At 46.2% G+C, this 25,281-nt stretch overlaps 1 protein-coding gene across 1 annotated transcript; it reads right to left on the bottom strand.

Annotated features, from left to right (window-relative positions):
• Positions 1-6,172: 6,172 nt before the first annotated feature.
• Positions 6,173-25,281, bottom strand: fkbp15b (FKBP prolyl isomerase family member 15b). Its single transcript, XM_076078136.1, has 29 exons — positions 25,107-25,281; positions 23,082-23,185; positions 22,919-22,997; positions 22,608-22,677; positions 22,446-22,520; positions 20,814-20,912; positions 20,560-20,709; positions 20,382-20,450; positions 19,882-20,025; positions 19,570-19,724; positions 19,426-19,474; positions 19,209-19,325; positions 17,801-17,885; positions 17,578-17,678; positions 17,410-17,485; positions 17,101-17,210; positions 15,500-15,598; positions 15,290-15,384; positions 14,714-14,816; positions 12,155-12,326; positions 11,717-11,853; positions 11,348-11,503; positions 10,739-10,891; positions 10,115-10,207; positions 9,841-9,954; positions 9,520-9,627; positions 8,413-8,978; positions 6,720-6,828; positions 6,173-6,572 (listed from the first exon to the last, which is right to left on the bottom strand). Exons 1-29 carry the CDS (start codon positions 25,154-25,156, stop codon positions 6,495-6,497), a joined length of 3,516 nt encoding a protein of 1,171 aa, XP_075934251.1. The 5' UTR covers positions 25,157-25,281; the 3' UTR covers positions 6,173-6,494.

Here is a 25,281-nt window from a genome sequence, read left to right as displayed (position 1 = left end):
CAGGGATTTGAATCCATTAGGGACATTTGTCTGAAACCAGTGAAGAAACCAACAACACTGGTTTAGTGGTGTCTGTGGAACACGGGCTCAGTGGTCGGTCTATCACCGCGGAAATTGGTAAGCAATGGCGCCACCTAGACCGTGGCATCCTTTTAGACATCCAGGGCTATGAGAGATAAGGGGAATTATGTTTTGCTTTGCTTTAGCAGCTTTAATAATAATTGGTCCAATATTATGGTGAGAGGCTCGGCAGACTTGTGCCTTGGTACAGTTGGTGATGTCATGCATGTCATGGTGTGCATAACCTCCTAGAAACAGACCACCACCATAAAAGGTCAGCGCCATCTGGCAGTTTCAGTCAGTCTGTGTACATCAGTGGTGGACCGTCAGGGCCTGCAAGGCCTTCTCTGCTGGTCTAAACACAATCACCAAGTTATATCTATTTTATAATTTAATAATTTTTCTTAAATACACTACATGTATTATAATTCATATAAATATGTCCCCATTATCTTATGTTCTCATTGCACAGCTCCTGTCTTCCTCAGTTGCTCTGCTTCCAGTGCAGCTTGTTTTAAGTAGAGCTTTTATCCAATCAGATCTCACCTCTGTGTCTCTAGGTAAGAACAGAGACAGAGGCCTGCAGACTCACAAGTGCATCCATGTGCAGTTTAAGTGAATGGAGACGATATTGTTGATTGTCATAGTGTTCAACCAATCAGATCTTTAGTTTGACATGTTGGGCGTATTCTTTGACGTGTCAGAGCTGCTAGCTGGACTACAAGTAGGTCAGCATTACGTGCAGCTCAGTGTCCAGGTGCAGCTCTGCAGTGAGGTGCAGCGTGTGCTGTGATTGGTCAGAGGGCGAGCACGTGACTATTGTGAAACGAAACTTAAAGTGGCCATCAGAGGCTTAGTCGGAGTAGTGAGAGTTCAAATTGAAAGATATGGAAGAAATGACATTTTTTGCATTTTGCTTGGTGTAGATTATTATTATTTTACCTAGCTTTGTTTTTTTTTACAAATGCACTAGTATTATTCAAACGTATTGTTCGGTTCGTAAGCCTCGTACCGAACGGTTTAATGCGAATACGTGTATTGTTACACCACTAGAAACAAATAACCGTAGTTGTATAAACAGGAGGGAAATGTTGGAATAACTTAAATGTTTTTGTTTATTCTCTGTAATCTAAGCAGCTGGTTCCAGTCTGCGTCCTTGTATGAACCAATCTTCACACAAGCTTTCCCAGCTGTTCATTAAGTGTCTTAGGCCATGTCCACATTACTCCGTTTACATTTGAAAACACATATTTTGCTACGTTTACACTGAGCGTCCACACTACGCCGGCGTTTTCGAGCACCGAAAACGGAGGAGTTTGAAAACTCCGGGTTGCGTTTTCGTGTGGACGGTCGAAAACGCATACGTTTAGAAACGATGACGCCCACACCCACGTTCACTACTTGATTGGTTCTTAGCAGTCATGACGTGTCCTTCCCTGATTCGTCACACGCTTATCACGTGACCCTTACCTGGAAGCTCACAAACAACAGCCTTGACTACCGATCGACTACCAGGTTAGTTTAACATGGACAACTGATCACAGGTGTTGCTGACCGTGTTGTCTTTACTAGCAGCTGAATTTTTCTAACACTTACGATAGTCTGTACAAAATCGAGGGCTTTTATCTGCTTTATCCACAAGCAAACAGGGAGCGGCCCAGATGGAAGAAGAAGGTTCGGCAATAGTCTTGTCGAGCATATAGTGTATTTCTTTTTCCATTACTTTGCGTTTCTGTTGTGACACCCATGTCAATGTCATGCTCTATCAAATGTGTACGAGTTGGACCGTCACTAAACAAACACAGATAGTTGTTAATAAGAGCAGACAACTCTGTGAAATGCTCCTTTGCCAAGTGCTCAAGCAAAGACTCCAAGTTACCCAGCGCCTCAGACTTCTTTAACCAGCTGACCAAACACAACAGCGATATGGACTTTTATGTGACGTGTTATCCAGTTGCTGTGCAAGGTAAGCCTCCTGAGGCCAACCGACCACACAAGAGACCGTCGGGTCACACCAGCTGCCACACCAAGTCAGGCCAGGGGTGAAAAGTGTGTGTGTGTGTGTGGGGGGGGGGGGGGGGGGGGGGCTTCCCCACTTTCTACCCCCCTACTTCTGGCGTCCTTGCTCGAACCACATCCATCTTGAAACTTAGCCTTCTTTCTGATCTCAACTACACACCTGTAGAGTTTCATGAATGCATAAACACGTCTCATTCAAATGCATCAAGTAACGCAGCTTGTTCAGTGACATTAAGCTTCAAACTCTGACGCTCTGCCGACCTCTCTAGTGTCACTTTCGCACATTGCCTCTATTAAAAATGAAATGTAAATTATACATCTTTCCATATGTTGTCATGTATGAAAAGACCGGAAATGAACACGGTCAGCAGACTTCTTGATTATTATAAGAGAGAAATATGTGTAGGAAGTTTTATGATCAATCTCAGCGTTGATCACAAACAGTTGGCACCGCAATGAAATCATATTTATACACACAACTGCAAAAGAAAATGCAAAAAAACTAATATTTTAGACAAACACGTCAGTCCAAGTGTGCATACGTGTGCTCGTGACTGTGGATGGATTCTGGTCTTAGGAACAAATCCCAAAGAAGGAAACATTGAATGTGAATGTCAGAATTTTTGTGAAAATCGCACAAGTGGGTTTTCAGAAGATAAAAAGGCAGCAACACACGTCCACACACATCCATCACAAACAGTCACAACAAGCGTTCTATGAAGACTGGCAGACCAGCACACAAGCATCAGGCAGCATCAGACAACACGACCACACGACAGGAGCAGCACACGACACGCAGTGAGACAGTCAACCCTAACCCTAACCCCCCCAACCCTGACCCACAGCAGTGAGACAGTCAACCCTAACCCTAACCCCCCCAACCCTGACCCACAGCAGTGAGACAGTCAACCCTAACCCCCCCTACCCTGACCCACAGCAGTGAGACAGTCAACCCTTACCCTAACCCCCCCAACCCTGACCCACAGCAGTGAGACAGTCAACCCTAACCCTAACCCCCCCAACCCTGACCCACAGCAATGAGACAGTCAACCCTAACCCTAACCCCCCCAACCCTGACCCACAGCAGTGAGACAGTCAACCCTAACCCCCCCTACCCTGACCCACAGCAGTGAGACAGTCAACCCTAACCCTAACCCCCCCAACCCTGACCCACAGCAGTGAGACAGTCAACCCTAACCCTAACCCCCCCAACCCTGACCCACAGCAATGAGACAGTCAACCCTAACCCTAACCCCCCCAACCCTGACCCACAGCAGTGAGACAGTCAACCCTAACCCCCCCAACCCTGACCCACAGCAGTGAGACAGTCAACCCTAACCCTAACCCCCCCAACCCTGACCCACAGCAGTGAGACAGTCAACCCTAACCCTAACCCCCCCAACCCTGACCCACAGCAGTGAGACAGTCAACCCTAACCCCCCCTACCCTGACCCACAGCAGTGAGACAGTCAACCCTTACCCTAACCCCCCCAACCCTGACCCACAGCAGTGAGACAGTCAACCCTAACCCTAACCCCCCCAACCCTGACCCACAGCAATGAGACAGTCAACCCTAACCCTAACCCCCCCAACCCTGACCCACAGCAGTGAGACAGTCAACCCTAACCCCCCCTACCCTGACCCACAGCAGTGAGACAGTCAACCCTAACCCTAACCCCCCCAACCCTGACCCACAGCAGTGAGACAGTCAACCCTAACCCTAACCCCCCCAACCCTGACCCACAGCAATGAGACAGTCAACCCTAACCCTAACCCCCCCAACCCTGACCCACAGCAGTGAGACAGTCAACCCTAACCCCCCCAACCCTGACCCACAGCAGTGAGACAGTCAACCCTAACCCCCCCTACCCTGACCCACAGCAGTGAGACAGTCAACCCTAACCCTAACCCCCCCAACCCTGACCCACAGCAGTGAGACAGTCAACCCTAACCCTAACCCCCCCAACCCTGACCCACAGCAATGAGACAGTCAACCCTAACCCTAACCCCCCCAACCCTGACCCACAGCAGTGAGACAGTCAACCCTAACCCCCCCAACCCTGACCCACAGCAGTGAGACAGTCAACCCTAACCCTAACCCCCCCAACCCTGACCCACAGCAGTGAGACAGTCAACCCTAACCCTAACCCCCCCAACCCTGACCCACAGCAGTGAGACAGTCAACCCTAACCCCCCCTACCCTGACCCACAGCAGTGAGACAGTCAACCCTTACCCTAACCCCCCCAACCCTGACCCACAGCAGTGAGACAGTCAACCCTAACCCTAACCCCCCCAACCCTGACCCACAGCAATGAGACAGTCAACCCTAACCCTAACCCCCCCAACCCTGACCCACAGCAGTGAGACAGTCAACCCTAACCCCCCCTACCCTGACCCACAGCAGTGAGACAGTCAACCCTAACCCTAACCCCCCCAACCCTGACCCACAGCAGTGAGACAGTCAACCCTAACCCTAACCCCCCCAACCCTGACCCACAGCAATGAGACAGTCAACCCTAACCCTAACCCCCCCAACCCTGACCCACAGCAGTGAGACAGTCAACCCTAACCCCCCCAACCCTGACCCACAGCAGTGAGACAGTCAACCCTAACCCCCCCTACCCTGACCCACAGCAGTGAGACAGTCAACCCTAACCCTAACCCCCCCAACCCTGACCCACAGCAGTGAGACAGTCAACCCTAACCCTAACCCCCCCAACCCTGACCCACAGCAATGAGACAGTCAACCCTAACCCTAACCCCCCCAACCCTGACCCACAGCAGTGAGACAGTCAACCCTAACCCCCCCTACCCTGACCCACAGCAGTGAGACAGTCAACCCTAACCCCCCCAACCCTGACCCACAGCAGTGAGACAGTCAACCCTAACCCCCCCTACCCTGACCCACAGCAGTGAGACAGTCAACCCTAACCCCCCCAACCCTGACCCACAGCAATGAGACAGTCAACCCTAACCCCCCCAACCCTGACCCACAGCAGCAAGAGAACAAAACATGACAACAGAAAGCAAGACACATGATTTCATTGATATTCAGTGTACCGTATTTTCCGCACTATAAAGCGCACCGGATTATAAGGCGCATAGAATAGAATAGCGTCGTAAGCGTGTCTCTTGAAAGGTGCCATTTTGGGGTCTTTATACACACAAGTGGTGTTGGACGAGGAGTAAGCACAGTACCGGTGTTTACCGCGGTGCGGCTTTGTAGTTTACCAGTCGTACTGAAACATTTTGACAGAGCGCCGTGTACAACCAGTATGGATCAACCAATTAACCAATTGATCCATATATAAGGCGCTCCGGATTACAAGGCGCACTGTCGTTTTTTGAGAAAATTAAAGGCTTTTAAGTGCGCCTTATAGTGCGGAAAATACGGTAACTAGAGGATGAAAGCACATGAACAACAGAAGTGAGCATGTTCTACATTGTTAGCTAAACTGTCTGTGATTCACCAGCACACAGGAGGTAAGAGCTGCACCAGTGGACTACACAGTGCATTGATAAAGTCTTCGGTCGGGACCAATCAGACTTTTATGTGTGAGGCAACATCAGGCTGGACTTGAACATTGTGTTTTACTAAGTTAGTAAAACAATGTAACAAATAAATACAGCTAAATGTCAAATAAATGTCAGGCAAACCCACCAGCTAATATAAAACCATCACCGCACCTTTCACGTGTCTGTAGTCAAAATGTCCCTTTAACAGTCAGCTGTATGTAAACTGGTACAGGTCATGGCTGGTGTAGTTTTATTAGGGTTTGGACACCCCCTGCTGGTCTCTGGCAGTCATGCCCAACATAAAGAATGCTTTGACCAACGAACACATTTAACTTGATTCTCACACACACACACACACACACACACACACACACACACACACACACACACACACACACACACACACACACACACACACACACACACACACACACACACACACACACACACACACACACACACACACACACACACACACACACACACACACACACACACACACACACACACACACACACACACACACACACACACACACACACACACACACACAAAGAGGAACAATACAGCCAAGAGCACAATCTACATGTCATTTATTTTATGGAAGGAATTTCAGGTTAGCAAAATTGTGTAAAAGTTCTATTCTTAAAGCAGCAAGCTAATCATTAAAATAACAGGATTCCTGCTGATTCGACAGACTCATCTGCTGCAGTGCAATGTAAAAAAAACCAACAGATATCACATAATGAATGAAACACTTGTTCCTCTGTGATAGTAGATCAGTAGATCAGAGGTGGACCGTCAATCAGCAGGACACACCGTCTGTCTGCTCCGTCCAATCAGGCTCCTCCTCTCTGTTGGTGCTGACTGCTCCACCACACACAGAGTGTGTATTATGTCAGTTTAGCCAGTCCAGGTCATTATCCTCCTCATCATCACCAAAGAGAGGGGCGGGGGGGGGGCGCCCCTTCAAGCTCTGGACACAAAGGAAAGAGATGAGAACATGAATGCTGTCATACAGAACAGGCAGCCATCATTTTAAAGCAGAATGATGTCGTGATGAACATCCCCGACTGACTGAACACTGAAACTAAACAAGGAACGGGAGGAGATCCTTCCTCACCATCTCATCCTCCTCTTCCTCCTCGCTGGGTGCTGCAGGGGGCTTGGCGGGAGCTGTGCTCTGGAAAAATGTCTCCTCTCCATTTTCCTCACCCAGTCTCCCAGTCAGACTGAGAGAATGGGTGAAAAAGGGCGGGGTGGTACAAAAGGACAGCAAAGAGGAAGATTGGGATGAAGCAAGCGAGACAGAGCAGCAGAGAGACAGGCAGTGAGTCTGCAGGCTTCAGTAGAGACATGTTACAGTGAAACCTGGACACTTGAAATGAAGTTGGATTGGCCTTCAAGACCACATGGGACCAGGTCAGCAGGTCAAAATGAATTATTTTTGTTTTTGTTCAGATTCACGTGATTCTTTGTCACATGAATCAAACCTCTCACTCCACACTCAAACTGGAGTGATTCTCAACTGGTGGGTCCGCGGACCCGTTTTCAGTGGGTCGCGGGCTTTTGCCTGACAGAAAATAAATAAATGTGATTTTATTTTGAAGGGCATTTTTTATGCAGCGGAATTATTCCAGCATTTACGGCACTTGTTCAGCAGTGCAGGAAAAACACCGACCGATGCGTTGTGAATCACATCACGTGATGCAGCTCATCCAATCAAATATGAGTATTCTGACGAGTTTCCTGACTTGAGTGAGATGTAAACACACCGTGACACACGGGGGAGAGACGAGGAAAGAGACCACAGAGCAGGACTGTTGAGGTGTGAAAGTCAAATCATAGGACGATTTCCAAAAGAGAAGAATGTCCAGAGAGACCGGAGTCATTAGACTCTGACTGGACAGACTCATAGAGGTGAATTCTTCCCACACTCATTTATCTGTTTAGAAGATGAGAAAAATATAATATCGTGTCTTTATCACTTCACCCTGAATGAGTTTAAAGCTGCAGGGCAATTCAGTGAAAATCATTTTCTAAAATTAATTTCGTTACGTAATTTATTCTTTAATCCAGCCGTTATTTTACTTGAAATGAGAAGAACATTTATTCATGTATTATTTATAATCCATCCAGTTTAATTTGAAAAATGAGAATAATATTTGTTAAAATATAATTGATGTGTACTTTCTTTATTTGATTTGGCAGTTGTTGACTACACAGAGACGTTACTACTAGACTTCTTGATTATATATATATATATATATATATATATATAATTTGGGTCGCGGCTTGTCATTAAGGGGTGATGGTGGGTCCCACAGCCAGACCAGTTGAGAACCACTGCACTAGAGGATAAGTTCTATCAGATCTAGAAAGGATCTCTTCATTGAAAGAAGAGCAAGACAACACTGAAGGCTTTTCTCCATGGACAACATGTGATCGCTCTTCTCCTGACTCGCTTTGGTAAGAGTTTGATTGACAGATGTTTTATCAAATCACCTGCCAAGTATTCTTTAAAAGCAAACAGTTTCAAATGACAGCTACTCAGATGGTTCTGTGAAACAAACCATCTAGCGGGTCAGGTCAGCTGTTATTCAGCCACTCTTAAAGAAGAAGACTATAGACCCCTCCCCCATGAACAACATCAAACCCCCTATGTGGAAGTAGGGCCATGAATACGGCCGTAGACCGTAGGAGATGGAGCACACTGCAGCACTGAGACGGCTCCTGCTGCCTTTATGAGACGTCACTGACAGACACCGTTGCTGGCCAGGTATGATGACATCGCAAGCGGTGATGCCAGGACTCACCTTGTGTCCTGTCTTGAGCTGCTTGGTGGTGGAGGTGGGTTGGCTGGGGGTCCAAAGGCTTCCTGAGAAGCCCCATGCATTTCTTCTCCATTCCTTCCTGACACAGCTTCCTGTCCGTCCTCAGGCGGTGGACTCTCATCAGGTTCCTCATCGAGATCTACAGACTGATCGCTGTGCTTTTCCTCTGGAGAGATCTCAGGAACAGAGTGTCCTGCCGTCTCCTGCTGCACTTCACAATCTGCTGTCTGTGTGGGTTTCGGTTCAGTGGCCTCTACTGCTTCAGTCTGACTTTGTGTCTTTGACTCCATCTCGGTCTCTGTCTCCTCGTCTGCTGCTACTTCCTGATCCATCTGGGTCTCACCGACTTTGTGAGAGTCTGAATCAGCCTCATAATCTTTTTCCTCTCTGACTTCTCGGTCACCATTCACATGTACATTCTGTAAAGTCTGCTGTCTTTGTTTCACGTCGTCACTTCCTTCCTCCTCTTCTTCCTCTTCCTCCTCTTCGTCCTTACTCGGTCTCAGTGGAGCTCTGTCTGCGCCCCCCAGAAGCTGCATGGTTACATTCTGGAAGAGAAATATCATGAGGACAGGTCAACAACACATATGCATGGCACTAGTGTGTTATATAAATATCAGACAGTAAGTATCATCCGCCTCTATTATAGTGAATACAATGACGTGTGTGTGTGTGTGTGTGTACAGTAGCTGGGTATTACTGCTGCCAGGCTTCTACACACCCTGAGAAGTGACCACAGCGTCTCTTCTCTGGTGACCTGTGCCTTCTAGAGCAGCTGGTTGTTAGAGCTTGGAGGAGTCAGGTCCTGCCTGTTTCACTGATCCTCTTACTCCCTACGGTTCTTCTCAGGCAGGACAACTCTTCTCAGTCTCTCCCTAAAGCTCACTTGTTCTAAGTCTTTTTCTTAATGTAATCATCTTGAAGATTTTCATTGAAATCAATGAGTCCCTATGTGGTGCTGGTCCACTGATGAAAGCCCTTGAGATGGATAGATAAGAGGATGATGAGCTGGACGTCTGTGCCTCCACTCCCTGTTTGGATCTGTGGGGGGTGTGATCCAGAACCTTGTTTCTGTGTAAAGGCACTCACCTTAATAGTCGTGACGATCACCCCCAGCACAGCCTGGCCACTGTAAGACTCCCCGAGGTCAAACTCCCCCCGCAGGGAGTGAAACACTCCGTTCATCACACGCTTCACCTGCAGGTACACACAGAGATGATGAGCACTATCACACTCTATTCATTACATCATCACATCCGTAACATTAGAATCCTATTCAGATTGAGTTCTGACTGGACCATAAAGGTGCTGGTTCAACTTGGACTGGTTTACGTGTGTGTGTGTGTGTGTGTGTGTGTGTGTGTGTGTGAGAGAGAGTGTGTGCGAGAGTGCTCATGGATGACTCCTCACCTCTGCTGAAGTGTCTCCTGAGCTCTCCTCCTCTGCCAGCTTCTTCTCCAGTTCAGCCACTCTTCTCTCCAGTTCCTCCCTTACAGCTAGTCCTTGCTGCTCCAAGGCTGTGCACTTAAAGAGAACAACATGCAGTGACGGGGTGTGTGTGTGTGTGTGTGTGTGTGTGTGTGGAGGGAGGGGGGTGATAGTAATGAACAAATTAGTTGTGGACATTCCCTGCCAATGACGACCGTTTGATCTAATTAGAAGCACCGGCTGACTGACGACTTACTTTCTCCTGAAGGACCTGCAGCTCCTCAGTCTCCCCGCCGTGTTGTAGCAAAGCCTGTTCTTCTGAATCTCTGGACTGCTTCAGAACCGTGAACTGTTGAGAGTGAGAGAGGCCGTACATAAGGCAATCACAACTCATATATTCACATTAATAATACTGTACAAACAACCGTTTCTTCTTTCACATTATGGTGAATCTAAGTAAACAAACCAAAGGTACTTTATGGATTTGTTTTCTTTGGCAGCAGCTATTTGAGCCTTTGAGTTGTTGGTACATGTATAAATAAATCCTTCATGTGACAACGGTCATTCAAATGATGAGGAACATATTACTCCTTCATTTGTTAAAGCCGATGTAATGAACATAAAACATGAATGTAGTAAATCTGCTCTGTATTGTGATGAAAAGATACAACAATCACACTAGAGGAATCACATTATGATTAAAAGGGTCACTCCAGCATCACAAAGCTGCTGGACCTACATCTCCCATAATGTCATCTGTAGTCTAATAAAGTTACCATCATGTACAGAGTTGGACTTCCTCATTAAGTCAACAACCAATGAGACAAACGCTCGGATGATATTGCTCATGGTCGTGTTTTACCGTGGCTAGCTTGTCTACCTTCTCCTGTAGCTGCGTTAGCTTGTCCTGCAGAGCATCTCTGTGCTCCGTTAGCTCAGCCAGCTCTCCACTGTGCTGCTCTTTAGCAGAGGCCAACATCTGCTCACACTTCCCCTTCCACTCGTCCTCCCGCACCGCCTGCAGCTGAGACAACTGTGACACATACAAGGTATACGTTAGTGAAGCCATGTCCACAATGTAGCCACTGAGGTAAACACTTCCATAGAACGGGCTTTAGTAAAGCTTTCAGAAAGAACCCGGTCTCTGCTGGAGGATCTGGGTCTGTTCACGGTGGACCGGTCTCTGCTGGAGTCTGAGCTGAAGGAGGTTCTGGTGAACCTGCATGAGTTCATCTGATTTCACCAGAATCCGACCCGGTGGCTCCGATGACGAGCATTAAGAATAACTCTATAGAAACAGACCATCTTCTCTCTGATGGTCTCTTTGATGACGGAGGTCATATAGAGGAATTGGTTTTATACTTTAGTTAAAGGTTCCTCACTATAACTTTACCTGATCCAGAACTAATTGAGGGAATCAGAGAGACGTTATGAACCCGTCCCGTTACCCTTCACATTCCTACAGTAGAGCCCTGTCATTGGAAGCAACCTGTTCAGATGCAGCGTTGTCGGTGCTGGTCCTGGCATTGCGGAGTTGAGCTCGAAGGTTGTCCACCTCCTGCTGGCTGCTCTTACGGAGCTCCTCCACCTCCTCATCCCGACGCCGACGCTCAGCCTGCCACTTGTTCTTCCTCTCTGAGAATGTCTTAAAGGAAGGGGAACCATCCGTTAGTCAACATTTACACAACAAGTCTTTCACATTTCAAAAACTCCTGCGTGAATTCTTTCTTGATCTGAACAGTTCTTAAACATATCATCCTTGTCACCATGTGGTCTTCTGTGCACTGATGTGAAGTGGCTGCCCTCTGGGGAGACCCAAGGTCACTGACGGAAGGACCAGAACATGACGCATACGTACTCGTTCGAGGCTCTCTTTATCAGTCTTTAGATCCTGCAGTTCCTCCTCCATGTTGACAACTCTCAGCTCCATCTCTTTGCGTCTTTGCTTCTCTGAGCGGTACTGAGCCTGAGTCCTCTCTGCTGCCTCCTTCAGCTCTGGAACATATAAAGCAGCGTTCTTTACAGTTATCGTGGACCAACATGGCCTCTGCTCAGTTAGTCAGTAACTGTATTTTCAGCATTTCTTTTGTCTTCTATGGAATTTTTAGTTCTTCAAAATGTATCTGGATCTGCTAACAAAGCAACATGAATGATGACATCTAGTGTTGTAGCGCTGCGAGTGGTCGGAAGACTAGAAGAGAACTATACAAGTACAGTCCATTTAACACCTGTTGTTATGTTGTTATGACCTTTCATGAAGGCAAGACGTGCTGCAGGACTCTCCATCAACACTAACCTCCCAGCTGGGTTTCCAGGGCAGCGATGCGCTGGCAGTGCCTCTCACTGTCATGCAGCGCTGAGCTCAGTTCACTCTGCAGCACCGAGGCCTTCTGCTGGTGAGCTGTAGCTTCTAGCTGCAGCTGAGACAGCTGGGCCGTGGACGAAGCCAAATCCTCCGTCAGACGGACCTGATGGAGAAGCAGGAGGACAGGGGGAGGGGTGATGTACCAGTGTCTGCAGTGAAGGAAAACCCCGGCCACACAGAGACAGTGGAACAACAGAAGGACAGCCGAGATGAATGGCTACTGGTGCTAGTGGTGTGAGCAGCGCGACCCTGTGGGAGGAAGATGGTGAGTGATGGCTGATGGAAAGAGAAGAAGGAAAGTTAGTTCAAATGTCTTTGAAGTGTGACATGAGGAGGATGATTCCAGCGGCAGCGGTCAGATCTGGGTCAAACAGTAGTTCCACAGGATGCGTCACACTTTGAGCACGTTTGGAAGAGGATTGTCAGATGTTGCATCCAGAGTGAATTTGAAATCGTTTGCAGAGAGTGTGTAAACTCACAACTGTCCTGTGACGTGGACATGCTTCTGTTGTGCTCTCTACATGGGAACTGTTAATGACAAACTGAGGAGACGTCTTTGCTTTGTTTTCCAGGTTGATTTGGAGCGCTTACACAATTTGACTTTGTCGTTTCCTTCTTCTCTTGCAGATACTGTTTGACCCGGTCTGGTTGCGGTACACAGAGAAAACAGGCTCACCTGGCCGGAGCCCAGGTCCTGAGGCAGAGCATGCTGAGGAGAGAGAGCAGTAAATGCTGGATTGTTCTCAGAGCAGCACTGCAGCGCAAACAGGCAGGCAGAGAGTGAACACCTTATATTTAGCATCAGATGTGTGACAGGTAACAGACAGGAAACCATTAATACATACTAAGTGAAATTCACATGGCGTAGAACAGAAGATAATGACGTACGTACTCTTTACGTTACTATTCACAATGTACCACTTATCTCTACAACAGTACAAAGCACATTACTGATCACTTTGTGTTGCAAAGTCATTCTGCCAAATGTCACTGTCCTGAAAAAATCATTTAATGAGGTGATGAAACCATCTGTTCTCAGCTTTGAGACTAGATAATGCTTCTGATTGTCCAATGGGTAGTAAGAGTTCACTCAAGAGAACTTCTGATCCTTCAGTCTATCTGACAAATTCACACACATTTGAGATTCAGTTTTCACCAAAATCATGTAAAAACAATTTAAAACCAGTTACAGACACATGTGATGTAAAGATTGTAGCACCTTTCCTTGTTTGATTTGTCATTTGAGTCCCGTGTATATAGTGAACGTACAAATGGTGCAATAGTGAATAAATGTGGTTTCTTTTACAAGACAATATACACCTATAACAGAACTCTATATAAATGAATACATAGTTATATAGAGAGACATATGAGCGACTGTGGCTAAGTGGAGAGCAGGGCCGTCCTATCAGAGGGTCGGCGGTTCAATCTCCGGCTCCACTAGTCACACGTCGATGTGTCCTTGAGCAAGACACTTAACCCCAACAATGTCTCCTGTAGCTGAGCCTACGGTGTGATAGCATCTGGATTGTAAGTCACTTTGGATCAAAGCATCAGCTAAATGACTAACGTAATATTTAGAAAACATTTCCATAAATATGTATCAAACATTTTTTTCTTCATAAAGATGCCTTAAATTTGGTTATTCAAGAGGAAAAGTACTGAGCAGGACATTTTACACTTCAGTGCTCTCTGCTGGACAAACGTCACACCACAGACAGCGTTCCTAAACTAGCTCTAACCCTACCCCTACCTCTACCCCTAACCCTACCTCTAACCTTACCCCTAACCCTACCTCTACCCCTAACCTTACCTCTAACCCTACCTCTAACCCTACCCCTACCCTTACCTCTACCCCTAACCCTACCTCTAACCCTACCTCTAACCTTACCCCTAACCCTACCTCTACCCCTAACCTTACCTCTAACCCTACCTCTAACCCTACCCCTAACCCTACCTCTAACCCTACCTCTACCTCTAACCCTACCTCTAACCCTACCTCTAACCTTACCCCTACCTCTAACCCTACCCCTACCTCTAACCTTACCCCTACCCCTAACCCTACCCCTACCTCCAACCCTACCTCTAACCCTACCCCTACCTCCAACCTACCTCCAACCCTACCTCTAACCCTACCTCCAACCCTACCTCTAACCCTACCTCTACCCCTACCTCTACCTCTACCCCTACCTCCAACCCTACCTCTAACCCTACCTCTAACCCTACCTCTAACTACGCTCCTTACCTAACCTAACCCTACCTCTAACCCTACCTCTACCTCTAACCCTAACTCTACCTCTAACCCTAACTAGGCCAGCTGTGCTGCATTTCAGGCTCAGATCACAAAGGTATGTCAATACTGTGGTGCATGCGATGGTTTAGCTCCATAATAAACCACTATCTACTGACTAACAGTGTAGTCTGTCAGCACAGCATGAGAACTTGGAGCAGTCTCAGGTGTTGCCCTTTTCCCCAGTGAAGTGTCCTCACCTTGTCCTGCTCAGCCTGCAGTAATCTGGCCTGGCGCTGTTCACTGGATGACTTGAGGGAGTCGTTCCTCTGTTCCAGCAGCAGGTTGCTCTGCTCCACGTACCTAGACCACCACAGCACAATCACGTTACATCCACCTCAGATACAGCAACAGCACTTTGTGATACTTCATCAGTCAATCATCAGTGAGGAGGAGATATGGACGACTCAGTCATGTAGAAATAGTCATGTGTGAGAGCAGATAGAGGCCCATACACATTGTTAAGTTCATACATTTATTATTCTTACCAGTTACATTGTCATTTTAATTCACTCATTTTACTTCCACACTGAAGTATGATGGGACTACAAAGATGTGACATCGTCTCATAAAGATCATATAAAACAGCATGTTGGAGATTGATCCTTATTCTATCCTGACAGCTGTGTGAAACAAAACTAAATAATAACTCAAGTCACATGATTGAGCTTAAACAGAAGAGCTGCACATTATCATAGGTCCATCTCTAGATGAACTCGTGGTAGGACACGATCGTCTGGCCGGCTGTCAGAACTGTTGGACACTTTCTGACTCACCTCTGGTTCTGGTTGATGAGCTCCCCAATCTTATGGTTCTGCTCCTCAATGCGAGAGCTTTTCTCGAAGACTTCCTTTTTTAAACATTCATTTTCCTAAAAATAAAACAAGAGTTTTTAGAACACGATATGATCCCAGTACACCGACAGATGTGCTAAGAGAAACGGTCTTTGTGTTGTAAATGGAGCTGAGGAAAGACATGCACCGTACCTGGATGATTCTCTGGATGTTGTGCATGATCATGGAGGTTTCCATCGACATACTAGGAACACCCATGGAGAGACTCCCCTGCCTCTGAAGGTCATCTATCTTTTCAAGTAAAACAAAAGACAAGAACCACTTGCATCTCTTTTCTATTAGGACCAGTGTGGAGGATTTGGGGGGGGGATCTATTAGCCAGCGTAGGTTCTTGGAAGGGGAGGGAGTTCACCACCAGGTGCCACTAAATCCTACACACTGGTCCTCTAAAGCAGTGATTTTCAACCAGTGTGCCGTGAGAGATCGTCAGGTGTGCTGTGGGAAAATGTCCAATTTCACTTAATGAGTCTAAAAAAATATGATTTAGTTGTTGAGCGTCTGAGCTGCAACATAGTGTCTGGCTAAGTAATACATGCTCTTCCATGCCAGTGGGGGGCAGTAGGTAGCGCAGTAATGACCTTGTTCATTTAGGACAGTAGAATGAAATGACGCGCGGGAGATGTTGCGGTGACGAGACGAACAGCGATGGAGAAATATTTGAAAAGGAAAAATGCAGACTCTGAACTGGGCCCTGGACAACATAACCCAGATGAAAACCCTCGTAAGGATCAACACATTGAGAGACTTGTCATTAAATTGTCAGCATATATCCGGCCCTCGGTACAACGGCCCGCCAGAAAATATCATGTTTATCATAACGGGCCCACACATAACGAAGCATCTCACTGCGCTAAACCTGCAGCTTCAGGGACGGGGATGTATGATCACAGACATGTATGATCACAGACATGTGTGATCACAGACACGTGTGACCACAGACATGTGTGATGCAGTACGAGTCTCCACCGCTGTGTTCCTGACTGCGCATGTTGCTGATAAACTGGGCGCACTTGGCACAGAGTTCACTCGGCGATTTACCGACTTTGCAGCTCAGACATTTAAATCTGAACTGCTCAGCAATCCGTTTGCAGTTGAGGTGGAAAGAGCACCTGTGGAGCTGATAGACCTCCAGTGTAATGACACTCAAGGCAAAGTGTGACTCTGAGGGCGCTGCACAGTTTACAAGCTTCACCCCCAAAACGATGCCTCAACTCTGCCTACATGCTGCTCAAACGCTCTGCATGTTTGGAAGCACATACCTGTGTGAGCAGCTGTTCTCTGTGATGAAGAGGAACACAAACCCACACAGGAGTCTCACTGATGCACCTTCACTCCATCGTGAGGGTTTCTACAGAACCTAACCCCAGATATTAATGAACTGGCAGCCAAGAAAAGATGCCAAACATCTGGCTCTGGTACGTATGCATAAAATAATGTAGCCTACCTCAACATGTATTCTTTTTGCACTTTGTCCAATATCCTGTTTATTAAATGGTGACTCTATTTGGCCCTCAACGTGGTCACAATGTTTAGTTTTGTCCCTCCCTGTGGTGAGTTTGACACCCCTGCATATCTGCTGTATTATGCTAAAAGGTGTCATTTTGTAACGTTTTTGTTTGTTGGTGTGCCGCGGAATCTTTTTAATGTAAAAAATGTGCCTCCGCTCAGAAAAGGTTGAAAAACACTGCTCTAGAGCCTCTCAGTCAACACATTCTCGTACAGAGAGTTTGTACCTTTGAGGCTAGTTGATCAACTTTATCTGCTGCTTTTCCGACCGCTAACCGGATCTCTGTGTTGTGTTGTCGGGCCTCAGTCATCAAGAAGGACGTCACATCACTGGAGCCTGAGAAGCACACAGTCAAAGGGTTTCAGCATTTAAATCAAACTCAAAACGCTCTCACAGCTGAATCATGTATTGCTCAAGTGCACAGCTTTACTGACAAACTGCACTACATTTTAAATGTCACTCCGTACGACCCTCTACATCAACGCTCCACTGATCATCATGGCTTCTTGTAACGGAGTTGAGCGTTGTTTCTTACCCATGTATGGGATGGTTTGTGCAGGGTAGACCTGGCCAACAGGCTGCAGCTGAGAGCTCTGAGTGTAGGAGTAAGGCTGTGAAACAACACCATGCACTGCTGTTAACACATGTGTCCATGATGTACTTACTGATGATGAGTCAGTACAGAATGTGGATATAATCTCACCTGAAAGGCATGGCTGCTGCCCGACAGCCCAGGCTGTGGGGCAGCCGTGGTCATAACAGGAAGTAAGGCAGCAGACGGAGCAGTGTGAGGATGAGGATGTACTGCAGGAAAATACATAAAGGAATAAAGGAATTTACCAAGAAATAGTAAAACATACTGTGTTCTCTGTACTCTAGAGCTGCTGGAGGAGGAACGCACATACGAACAAGTGGAAGAAGTTTACCGTGTGCTGAGGCTGGAGCAGCAGAGGACATCTGCACCGGAGACGGAGCTGCAGGCCGGTCCTTTGCTCTGCTGCCACCGGTGTCCTGCAGATCAACCCAATAGTGGCACCAAGTCAGTCATGACACCACATCTGGCAGACAGCCATTTTTAGGGGCACTCAGATATTTTGTATTGCATTCCCATGAAATCAGGGGATTTGCGAGACAGATTGAAGGAAAGAGCAGGCTTGATGAAGCTCCTCCTTGACCTGTCAGGTCTGTACCGCACGTCACTTCAAAAGCTTCTATTGAGGTTTTCTAATCAAACTCTAATATTATTTTATCTTTGAGCTTTTGTGCAGATGAAGGCAGCTGGCTTTCATATTTCTATCTATTATTTTTCTTATCGTCACCAAATCCCAGTAAAGTTACTACAAGAACGTTCATTTTGTGTTGATTTTGCGACTCACTGTGGTCGAAAGCGGTAATGTTTCCGAGCACCAGTCGCTTTAGAAAAGCTCTTATTTGAGTACCGCAGGTGTCTGACAGGCTGCTCCAGTCAGTCCTGGCTCTCCCGTGTCTCCCTTCCCTCCAGCGAGCTCAACAACACGGCCTGGGTCTGCAGCAGCGCGGTGCCGGCGGAGCAGGAGACGCTGCTGCCGTGTACCCGGAGGCAACGATGACGAGCATAAGAATAACTCGATATAGAAATAGACCATCTTCTCTCCGATGTTCTCGCTACCTTATGACGGTCACATAGAGGCATTAGTATTCATAACCAGTTAAAAGTTCCTCAAAAGCAACAATGTTAGTTGGTCTCTTAGTCTTTGGGACTTCTCTACCCCGTCTAAAGTCCTTCAACACGTACGTTTTCTAACAGATTTGTAATTTATTTCTCATAATAAGGTTACAATATTCCTAAAACAGCTGGTCACTCTAGTCTTTAATCAGATGCTACTCAAAGAGCAGGAAAGAGTGCATTTGTTAGGGACTATTTTCAGCGGCGGATTAATCCACAAATGGTGCTCTAGTGAGTATTTGTGGCAGCAGGACGGTGTGTGTAAACTAGTGTGTGTGTGTGTGTGTTCATGGTGATGAGGCTCACTGAGGAAGAAGAGACAGGCTGTGATACACACACAACACTGTATAGTAGATCCATCAGTTGTTGGTCTATTTATGGAGTTTGTTGACGATAAAAAAGTAGAATTACCACCTTGAGGTTGTTTTCCTCAACATGCCATCACTTGATAATGCTATGCTATTAGTCATTTGTGTAAAACTGTAGACATCTGGAGACATCTGAAGACCATCCCTCAGGGCGTCCCTCAGATATCGTCCTCACAAGAATAAGACGGACAACCTGAGAACATAATGTAGAATATTGCGAGACGTATTCTTTAAAGTGGACCGTAGAAGCTGCAGACCCACCTCGAGCTCAGAATCACTGGACTCGGGCTGGCTGGACCCTCCGGTCAGAAAGGGCAACATGGGCTGGCCCATCTTTGCCATGCGAGAGATCAGCTTGGCCTTTGTGGCGTCTGGGTTCTGAGGTTTGAAAGAAAAAAGCTTCCATGAATACAGCTGCACAATAACTGAACAGAATGAATGTCACATTAAGTTGTTGATAAGCCGTGCGGGTCCTTACTGCCAGCTGCTCACTGAGCGAGTTTGTCTTCGCACGAAGTGGTGGCTCGCTGCAACAAACACAAAAGGCCGAAAACAGATCATCTTAAGTGACAAACAAGTTCAAGATGATGCCGTCAACTATTCCCCGAGGTTTAAATCTCACCCTGGTCTGCCGGGACCTGAGGCGCTTGTCTGTACTGGGGGCTCTGAGGCCAGGTTCTCCACACTGGGGGCTGGGGAAGGAACGGGGGAGGAAGCAGCAGAGTCTCTGGAGCTGGCACTGCCGCTAACGGAGCCGTTGCCCTTGGAAAACTTCACCTAAGGCACAAAAAAGAAAATCAGAAAAGGCTTCAGCTTACTTCACAAACATTACAAGTAAAGAGGTCCCACCAGAAGGTGCAATGGAATACGTGTGTGCCGTTAGAACGAGCAGGTATATTAGAAAAGGCTAAATACGAGAACAGATGGTTGTTACCCGTCGAAGCTCCGTTTCAAAAACAAGAGTGCTGTTCGGGGGGACGCGGTTGGGGACTCCCTTGGACCCGTAGGCCTGGCTGGGTGGGATGACGATGAGACGCCGGCCGGCCTTCTTCAACCCAAGCATCCCTTCCTCCCAGCCCTGCTCAGACACAGACAATGAAATAATCATGTATGGACAGTAATATATAATGATGTCATATGATGATGATGATGAACATGATGCAGTCAGCTCAGGCTGGCCATTTAAAGCTAAGCCCAATGACACATGATACTGAACCAGATTATGTTCGGAAACATCTAAAAGCAATCTGCTGCTAAAGTACGATCTGTACAGATAGTTTTATGTACAAACATCATGCAACACTTGTGAAACGTAAAGGAATCCAGAGCAGATCACGAGATACAGAGATCAAATAGATATACAGTAATAAAGAGGAGCAGACCATGTGACAGCATGAGCAGGTGTTGTGTCATGGGGACTGAACTTGGACTCACTTTAATCACTTTTCCGGCTCCAACCTTCAGTCGTAGAAACTTGTCCTTGTTCTGGTTGGAGTCAAACATCTGCAATGATTTTAGTACTCAATGAGCCGAGAGCCATCAGAGGAGTCAAAGCCACAGGAAGTGGAGACAACATGACTAAAGGAATTCAATGATGGGCAAAGTGTGCGACCTGGCCGATGGCGTGGTTCTGCAGGAGCCAGCCTGTGTACACCACCTCCAACGAGTCTCCATTCTCCACCGCCTGGCCCTCACCCAGACTCAGATCCTGAACCACCACAGCATCTAAGGACACTTCGCTGTTCACTTTCGCCAGACACACCTGATGCACATAAAAGAAGTCTAATAAACAACAGAACCAAAGCATGCACGTAATGTAGGCAAGAATAATACAAGGGTGCTGCAGATCCATCGTGATCAACTCACCTCTCTGCAGAAGTCCCAGAGAGCCTTGTCTGACTCAAACATCAGGGACCAGTTCTGCCTCTGCTCATCATAGAACGTGCAGTAATTGTTTGGCTGGACCTGCAGGAGAGAAACAACACGTGATCATTTTTATTTTATCTCTTCATTTCTGCATAATTTCTCATCATCAGTAGTACACTATTGGAGTCAAACATCTGCAATGATTTTAGTACTCAATGGACCCGTCTGGCAGAACCACGCCATCGGCCAAGGTCATTTGCCCATCATTGAATTCCTTTAGTCATGTTGTCTCCACTTCCTGTGGCTTTGACTCCTCTGATGGCTCTCGGCTCATTGAGTACTAAAATCTATAAGTACTATAGTAGTACACTACAGTAGTGTACTACTATAGTGTCACTATAGTGTATACCTATATACACTATAGGTATAGTGTATACACTATACCTATATACTATATACTATATAGTGTATATTATAGTATACACTATACACTATAGGTATAGTGTATACTATAGTAGTACACTACTATAGTGTCACTATAGTAGTGTACTACTATAGTACTATAGTAGTACACTATATAGTGTATACTATAGTATACACTATACCTATAACCTATAGTATACACTATATAGTGTATACACTATACCTGTATACACTATACCTATAGTATATACTATAGTATACACTATACGTGTATACTATAGTATACACTATACCTGTATACACTATACCTATAGTATATACTATAGCATACACTATATAGTGTATACTATAGTATACACTATAGTATACACTATAGTATACAGGTATAGTGTATATAGGTATACACTATACCTATAGTAGTACACTATATAGTACTATAGTAGTGTACTACTATAGTGACACTATAGTGTCACTATAGTAGTGTCACTATAGTGTCACCATAGTAGTGTCACTATAGTAGTGTACTACTACAGTAGTGTACTACTATAGTGACACTATAGTAGTGTACTACTATAGTGTCACTATAGTGACACTATAGTAGTGTACTACTATAGTAGTACTACTATAGTACACTACTATAGTAGTACACTATAGTAGTACTATAGTGTCACTATAGTGTCACTATAGTGTCACTACAGTACTACTATAGTGACACTATAGTAGTACACTACTGTAGTGTCACTATAGTGTCACTATAGTAGTACACTACTGTAGTGTCACTATAGTGTCACTATAGTAGTACTGTAGTGACACTATAGTAGTACACTACTATAGTAGTACTACTATAGTGACACTATAGTACTACTATAGTGTACTACTATAGTGACACTATAGTACTACTATAGTGTACTACTATAGTAGTGTACTACTATAGTGTCACTATAGTGTCACTATAGTGACACTATAGTGACACTATAGTAGTGGATAGTTGGATAGTTAATCCAACTATCAGATAAATAACATTATCTCAAAGAATATCTACGGGAATCTTAAAATACATAAAGAGTTTGTGATCAAGCGTTTTCAGACCCAGAAAAGATTCAAAAGTTGTTCCATACGTTGTTGGAAAAGTGTGATGTGTGATATTCCTCTAATGCATCACATCATCTGTCCGTATACGTGTCCAACATTCTTTACGTCTCCACTCACCGTAAACACAAAGCCCACGGGAATCTTGGCAGCGGTCACTTGTTTCTGTTGGCTCAAGTACAGAAGCAGCTTGTACTGCAGAAGACAAGAGGTGCATTATTCATAACAATCAAAAGTCACACCAATAATCTCAAACAAGTGACCAATTAGCAAACCTCCGACCTCTTTAGTTGTGTGGTTGCCCAGTACGGCTGCTCCCAGCTTCCCCTGCTTCACATACTGTCCGTTAATGCTGCACATGGGACAAGAGTGGCAGAAAGGGTCTCAACTCACTTGGTACAAGAAGAGAGTCGTCATTAATGATGCAGTTTATATGGAGATCCATTGTATAGTTACAGTTTATAAGTGTTCCAAAACAATTCTTGTGGGGATTGAACGTTTGCAGCCCGCACACGTTTTACATTTACAAAACACATGAGAAGCTTTCAAGCTACATTGAAATGCTTCAAACATGAGAAGACGAGTCTCCTCACTATCTGAAGGCTTGGACTGCTGTGGCAAACAGCACTGCAGGAGCTGCAGGTGCTGGAGCTGGTTTCTGGGCGGCTGGTGCTGCAAACAAACAAAAGACACGTTTCAGTTGAGCCTCCACGTCACGGCTGAATCTGGAGTCACCGACGTCTCCGATGGTCTCACCTGCATTGGAGCTCTTTCTGGGCTGCTTCGGTGCCGTGTACTGGAAGGACTCGTTCCCCTGACTGCCTTGCTGGTCTAGTCCAAACAGGGAGGCCAACTTGGCCCTGCAAGGAGAACAGGTGTGAAGATCATCTTCATATGGTTATTGCCAGGAAATGTCTGACCCGCTCTGTGGCTACAGATGGCCTCAGATACAAGAGACGGCGTGTGACGCAGCCCTGCAAGCCTCTCCTCTCCGTCTCAGGGGTTACCGGCCTCACCTCAACAGCTCTGAACATTTAACACATTTAACTTTCCCCTCAGCAGATGAAGCTTGCTCTGCATCGGGGAGCTACATTCATGGTCAAACTACTGACTCCCACGTCATCCTCAATGCTTTCAGGGTTAGGCTCCAATATCAAACAGAGAGAGGCAGCTCATCCTCACGTCTGACCAACCGGAACCAGCAAACATTTGACAATTCTTGTTTAAAAGTGTCAAACACTTGATGAAACATTAAAAAAAGATTGATGGCCATTCATTTTCTGACGACAACAACAACTGTAGTAAGGAAGCCACTATATCTGGACCACATAACTACAGACTGCGACATAGATAGAGCTACTGCCTCCATCAGAGGCACAGATCTCAGGGACCGAACCGGGGCGGCTGGATCAAAACCTCTGCAGACTTTCTGTGCCATTGAAAGAAGACGAGCGTTGGAGAACTGCCCAGCTGACTTGTACTGACCCCTGGAACTCCTTCCACTGGTAGTCACTGGTATCTTCCAAAGCAGACATGTTGGAAGCCTCGAGGCTCTCATCTCCCACGGTAAGGAGCTGGGATGAGAGGGGGCAGTCCGTCTGCATGTGTGAGTCAAACTCCTTCTATTGGAGGTTCCAGCCCTCCGGTCCCGGGCTATCCCTGACTTCTCATCCCCCCGTGCACTCGCACCTTCGTGGTAGATTCAACAGCACAGCAGAGGAAGAAAGCGAGGAGCAGACTGGGTGCTGGGTCCCGGCTGAGCAGAGCTGGGCTTCGCCTTGCTCCTCTAACAGGCAGCATGTGATAGGAATTAGCCGCCATAAGCACTCCTCCCCCAGAGCATGCCTACACTGGCTGCTTGTTCCTGAAACATCCATTTAAAATTACATAACCTACACATGTAAACACATTATCTTCATCCTTTCTAATCGACTATCTTTGAGCGAGATCTAAAACCCTGCGTTTGACAACAGGTTTGGTTCATCAGACCTGAATGTAAAACCTTAACAGACCACAGAGTGACCTCAGAGTGACCTTCAGAGTGACCACAGAGTGACCTTTAGTAGGTCCCAACATTCACTCACAGCATGAGGAGCTTCTGTCTCATCTACTGACAGAGGACCTGGCTGCACAGACAGAGGACAGGTCAGAGGACACATGAAGGCATGAGATCATCATCAGACACGGTGTCCAGAATAACTCGCCCCTGTGTGAGTAATGTTGTTAGTTTGTTACAGATGTCATCTTTAGAACTCTCCGCAGGATGAGAACACTTTGTACCGTTAGCTGCTAACTCACATGGTACAAACAGCCGTGAAGTGAGCGAACTAACCCTAACCTGCAGTATTCCACTCTCCAATGCAGCGATACAGTCTCATATAGATATAGGTATAGATATAGATATATAGATATACAGCATATCTGTGTTTAAACCAGCAGGAACATTCGGAAAACATGTGTTCTTCTGAAAGAACTTCATTCATATTATTTATGAACTGGTATTTTGGTGGAAGAATAATGAACCATACAACTAAAATAAATCAAACACATTGACTTCCTGGTGCAACATGTAAACCGAATAAGAGGACAACTTGTTTTAAATCGCCTGGGCTTCCGGTTAATCTCTCACAGCTATTAGTTGCAAACCACGTCACAATAATTTGCCAGATGTCAAATTGAGATTTGGCTCATACACGAGAACAGCTAGCCATGGCTAAATGGTGCTAAGCTAGTTAGCTCACCGGCTAGGAGCGTTAGCTTGCTGGAAACAAACAAACTCACCCTCCTGTGGGAGACAGGAAGTCCCCCTCTTCATCGTCTCCACCGAACATCGTTTGAGTCGGGAGCCTTTTCTTGATAAATAAAACAAGGGCACAAATGAGTTAGCTATTTGTACATGACTAGTTTGTTGAAATATGACTTCCTCTTCCTGTTTGTGCTGGAATCAGCTGACTCT

Source organism: Anarhichas minor, unplaced genomic scaffold (genome assembly GCF_050575085.1).
Source record: "Anarhichas minor isolate MPS153535 unplaced genomic scaffold, ASM5057508v1 ptg000063l, whole genome shotgun sequence".
NCBI classification, from domain to species: Eukaryota; Metazoa; Chordata; class Actinopteri; order Perciformes; family Anarhichadidae; genus Anarhichas; species Anarhichas minor.
This window is presented reverse-complemented; position numbering and strand designations above follow the sequence as displayed.

Excerpts from the sequence above, each read along its gene's own strand:
- fkbp15b (XM_076078136.1), bottom strand. The coding sequence starts at position 25,156 with ATGTTCGGTGGAGACGATGAAGAGGGGGACTTCCTGTCTCCCACAGGA. Across the intron at positions 22,998-23,081 it reads CAGAAAGAGCTCCAATGCAG|CACCAGCCGCCCAGAAACCA; the intron begins GTGAGACCATCG and ends GTTTGTTTGCAG. Across the intron at positions 20,451-20,559 it reads AGAACCACGCCATCGGCCAG|ATGTTTGACTCCAACCAGAA; the intron begins GTCGCACACTTT and ends AAATCATTGCAG.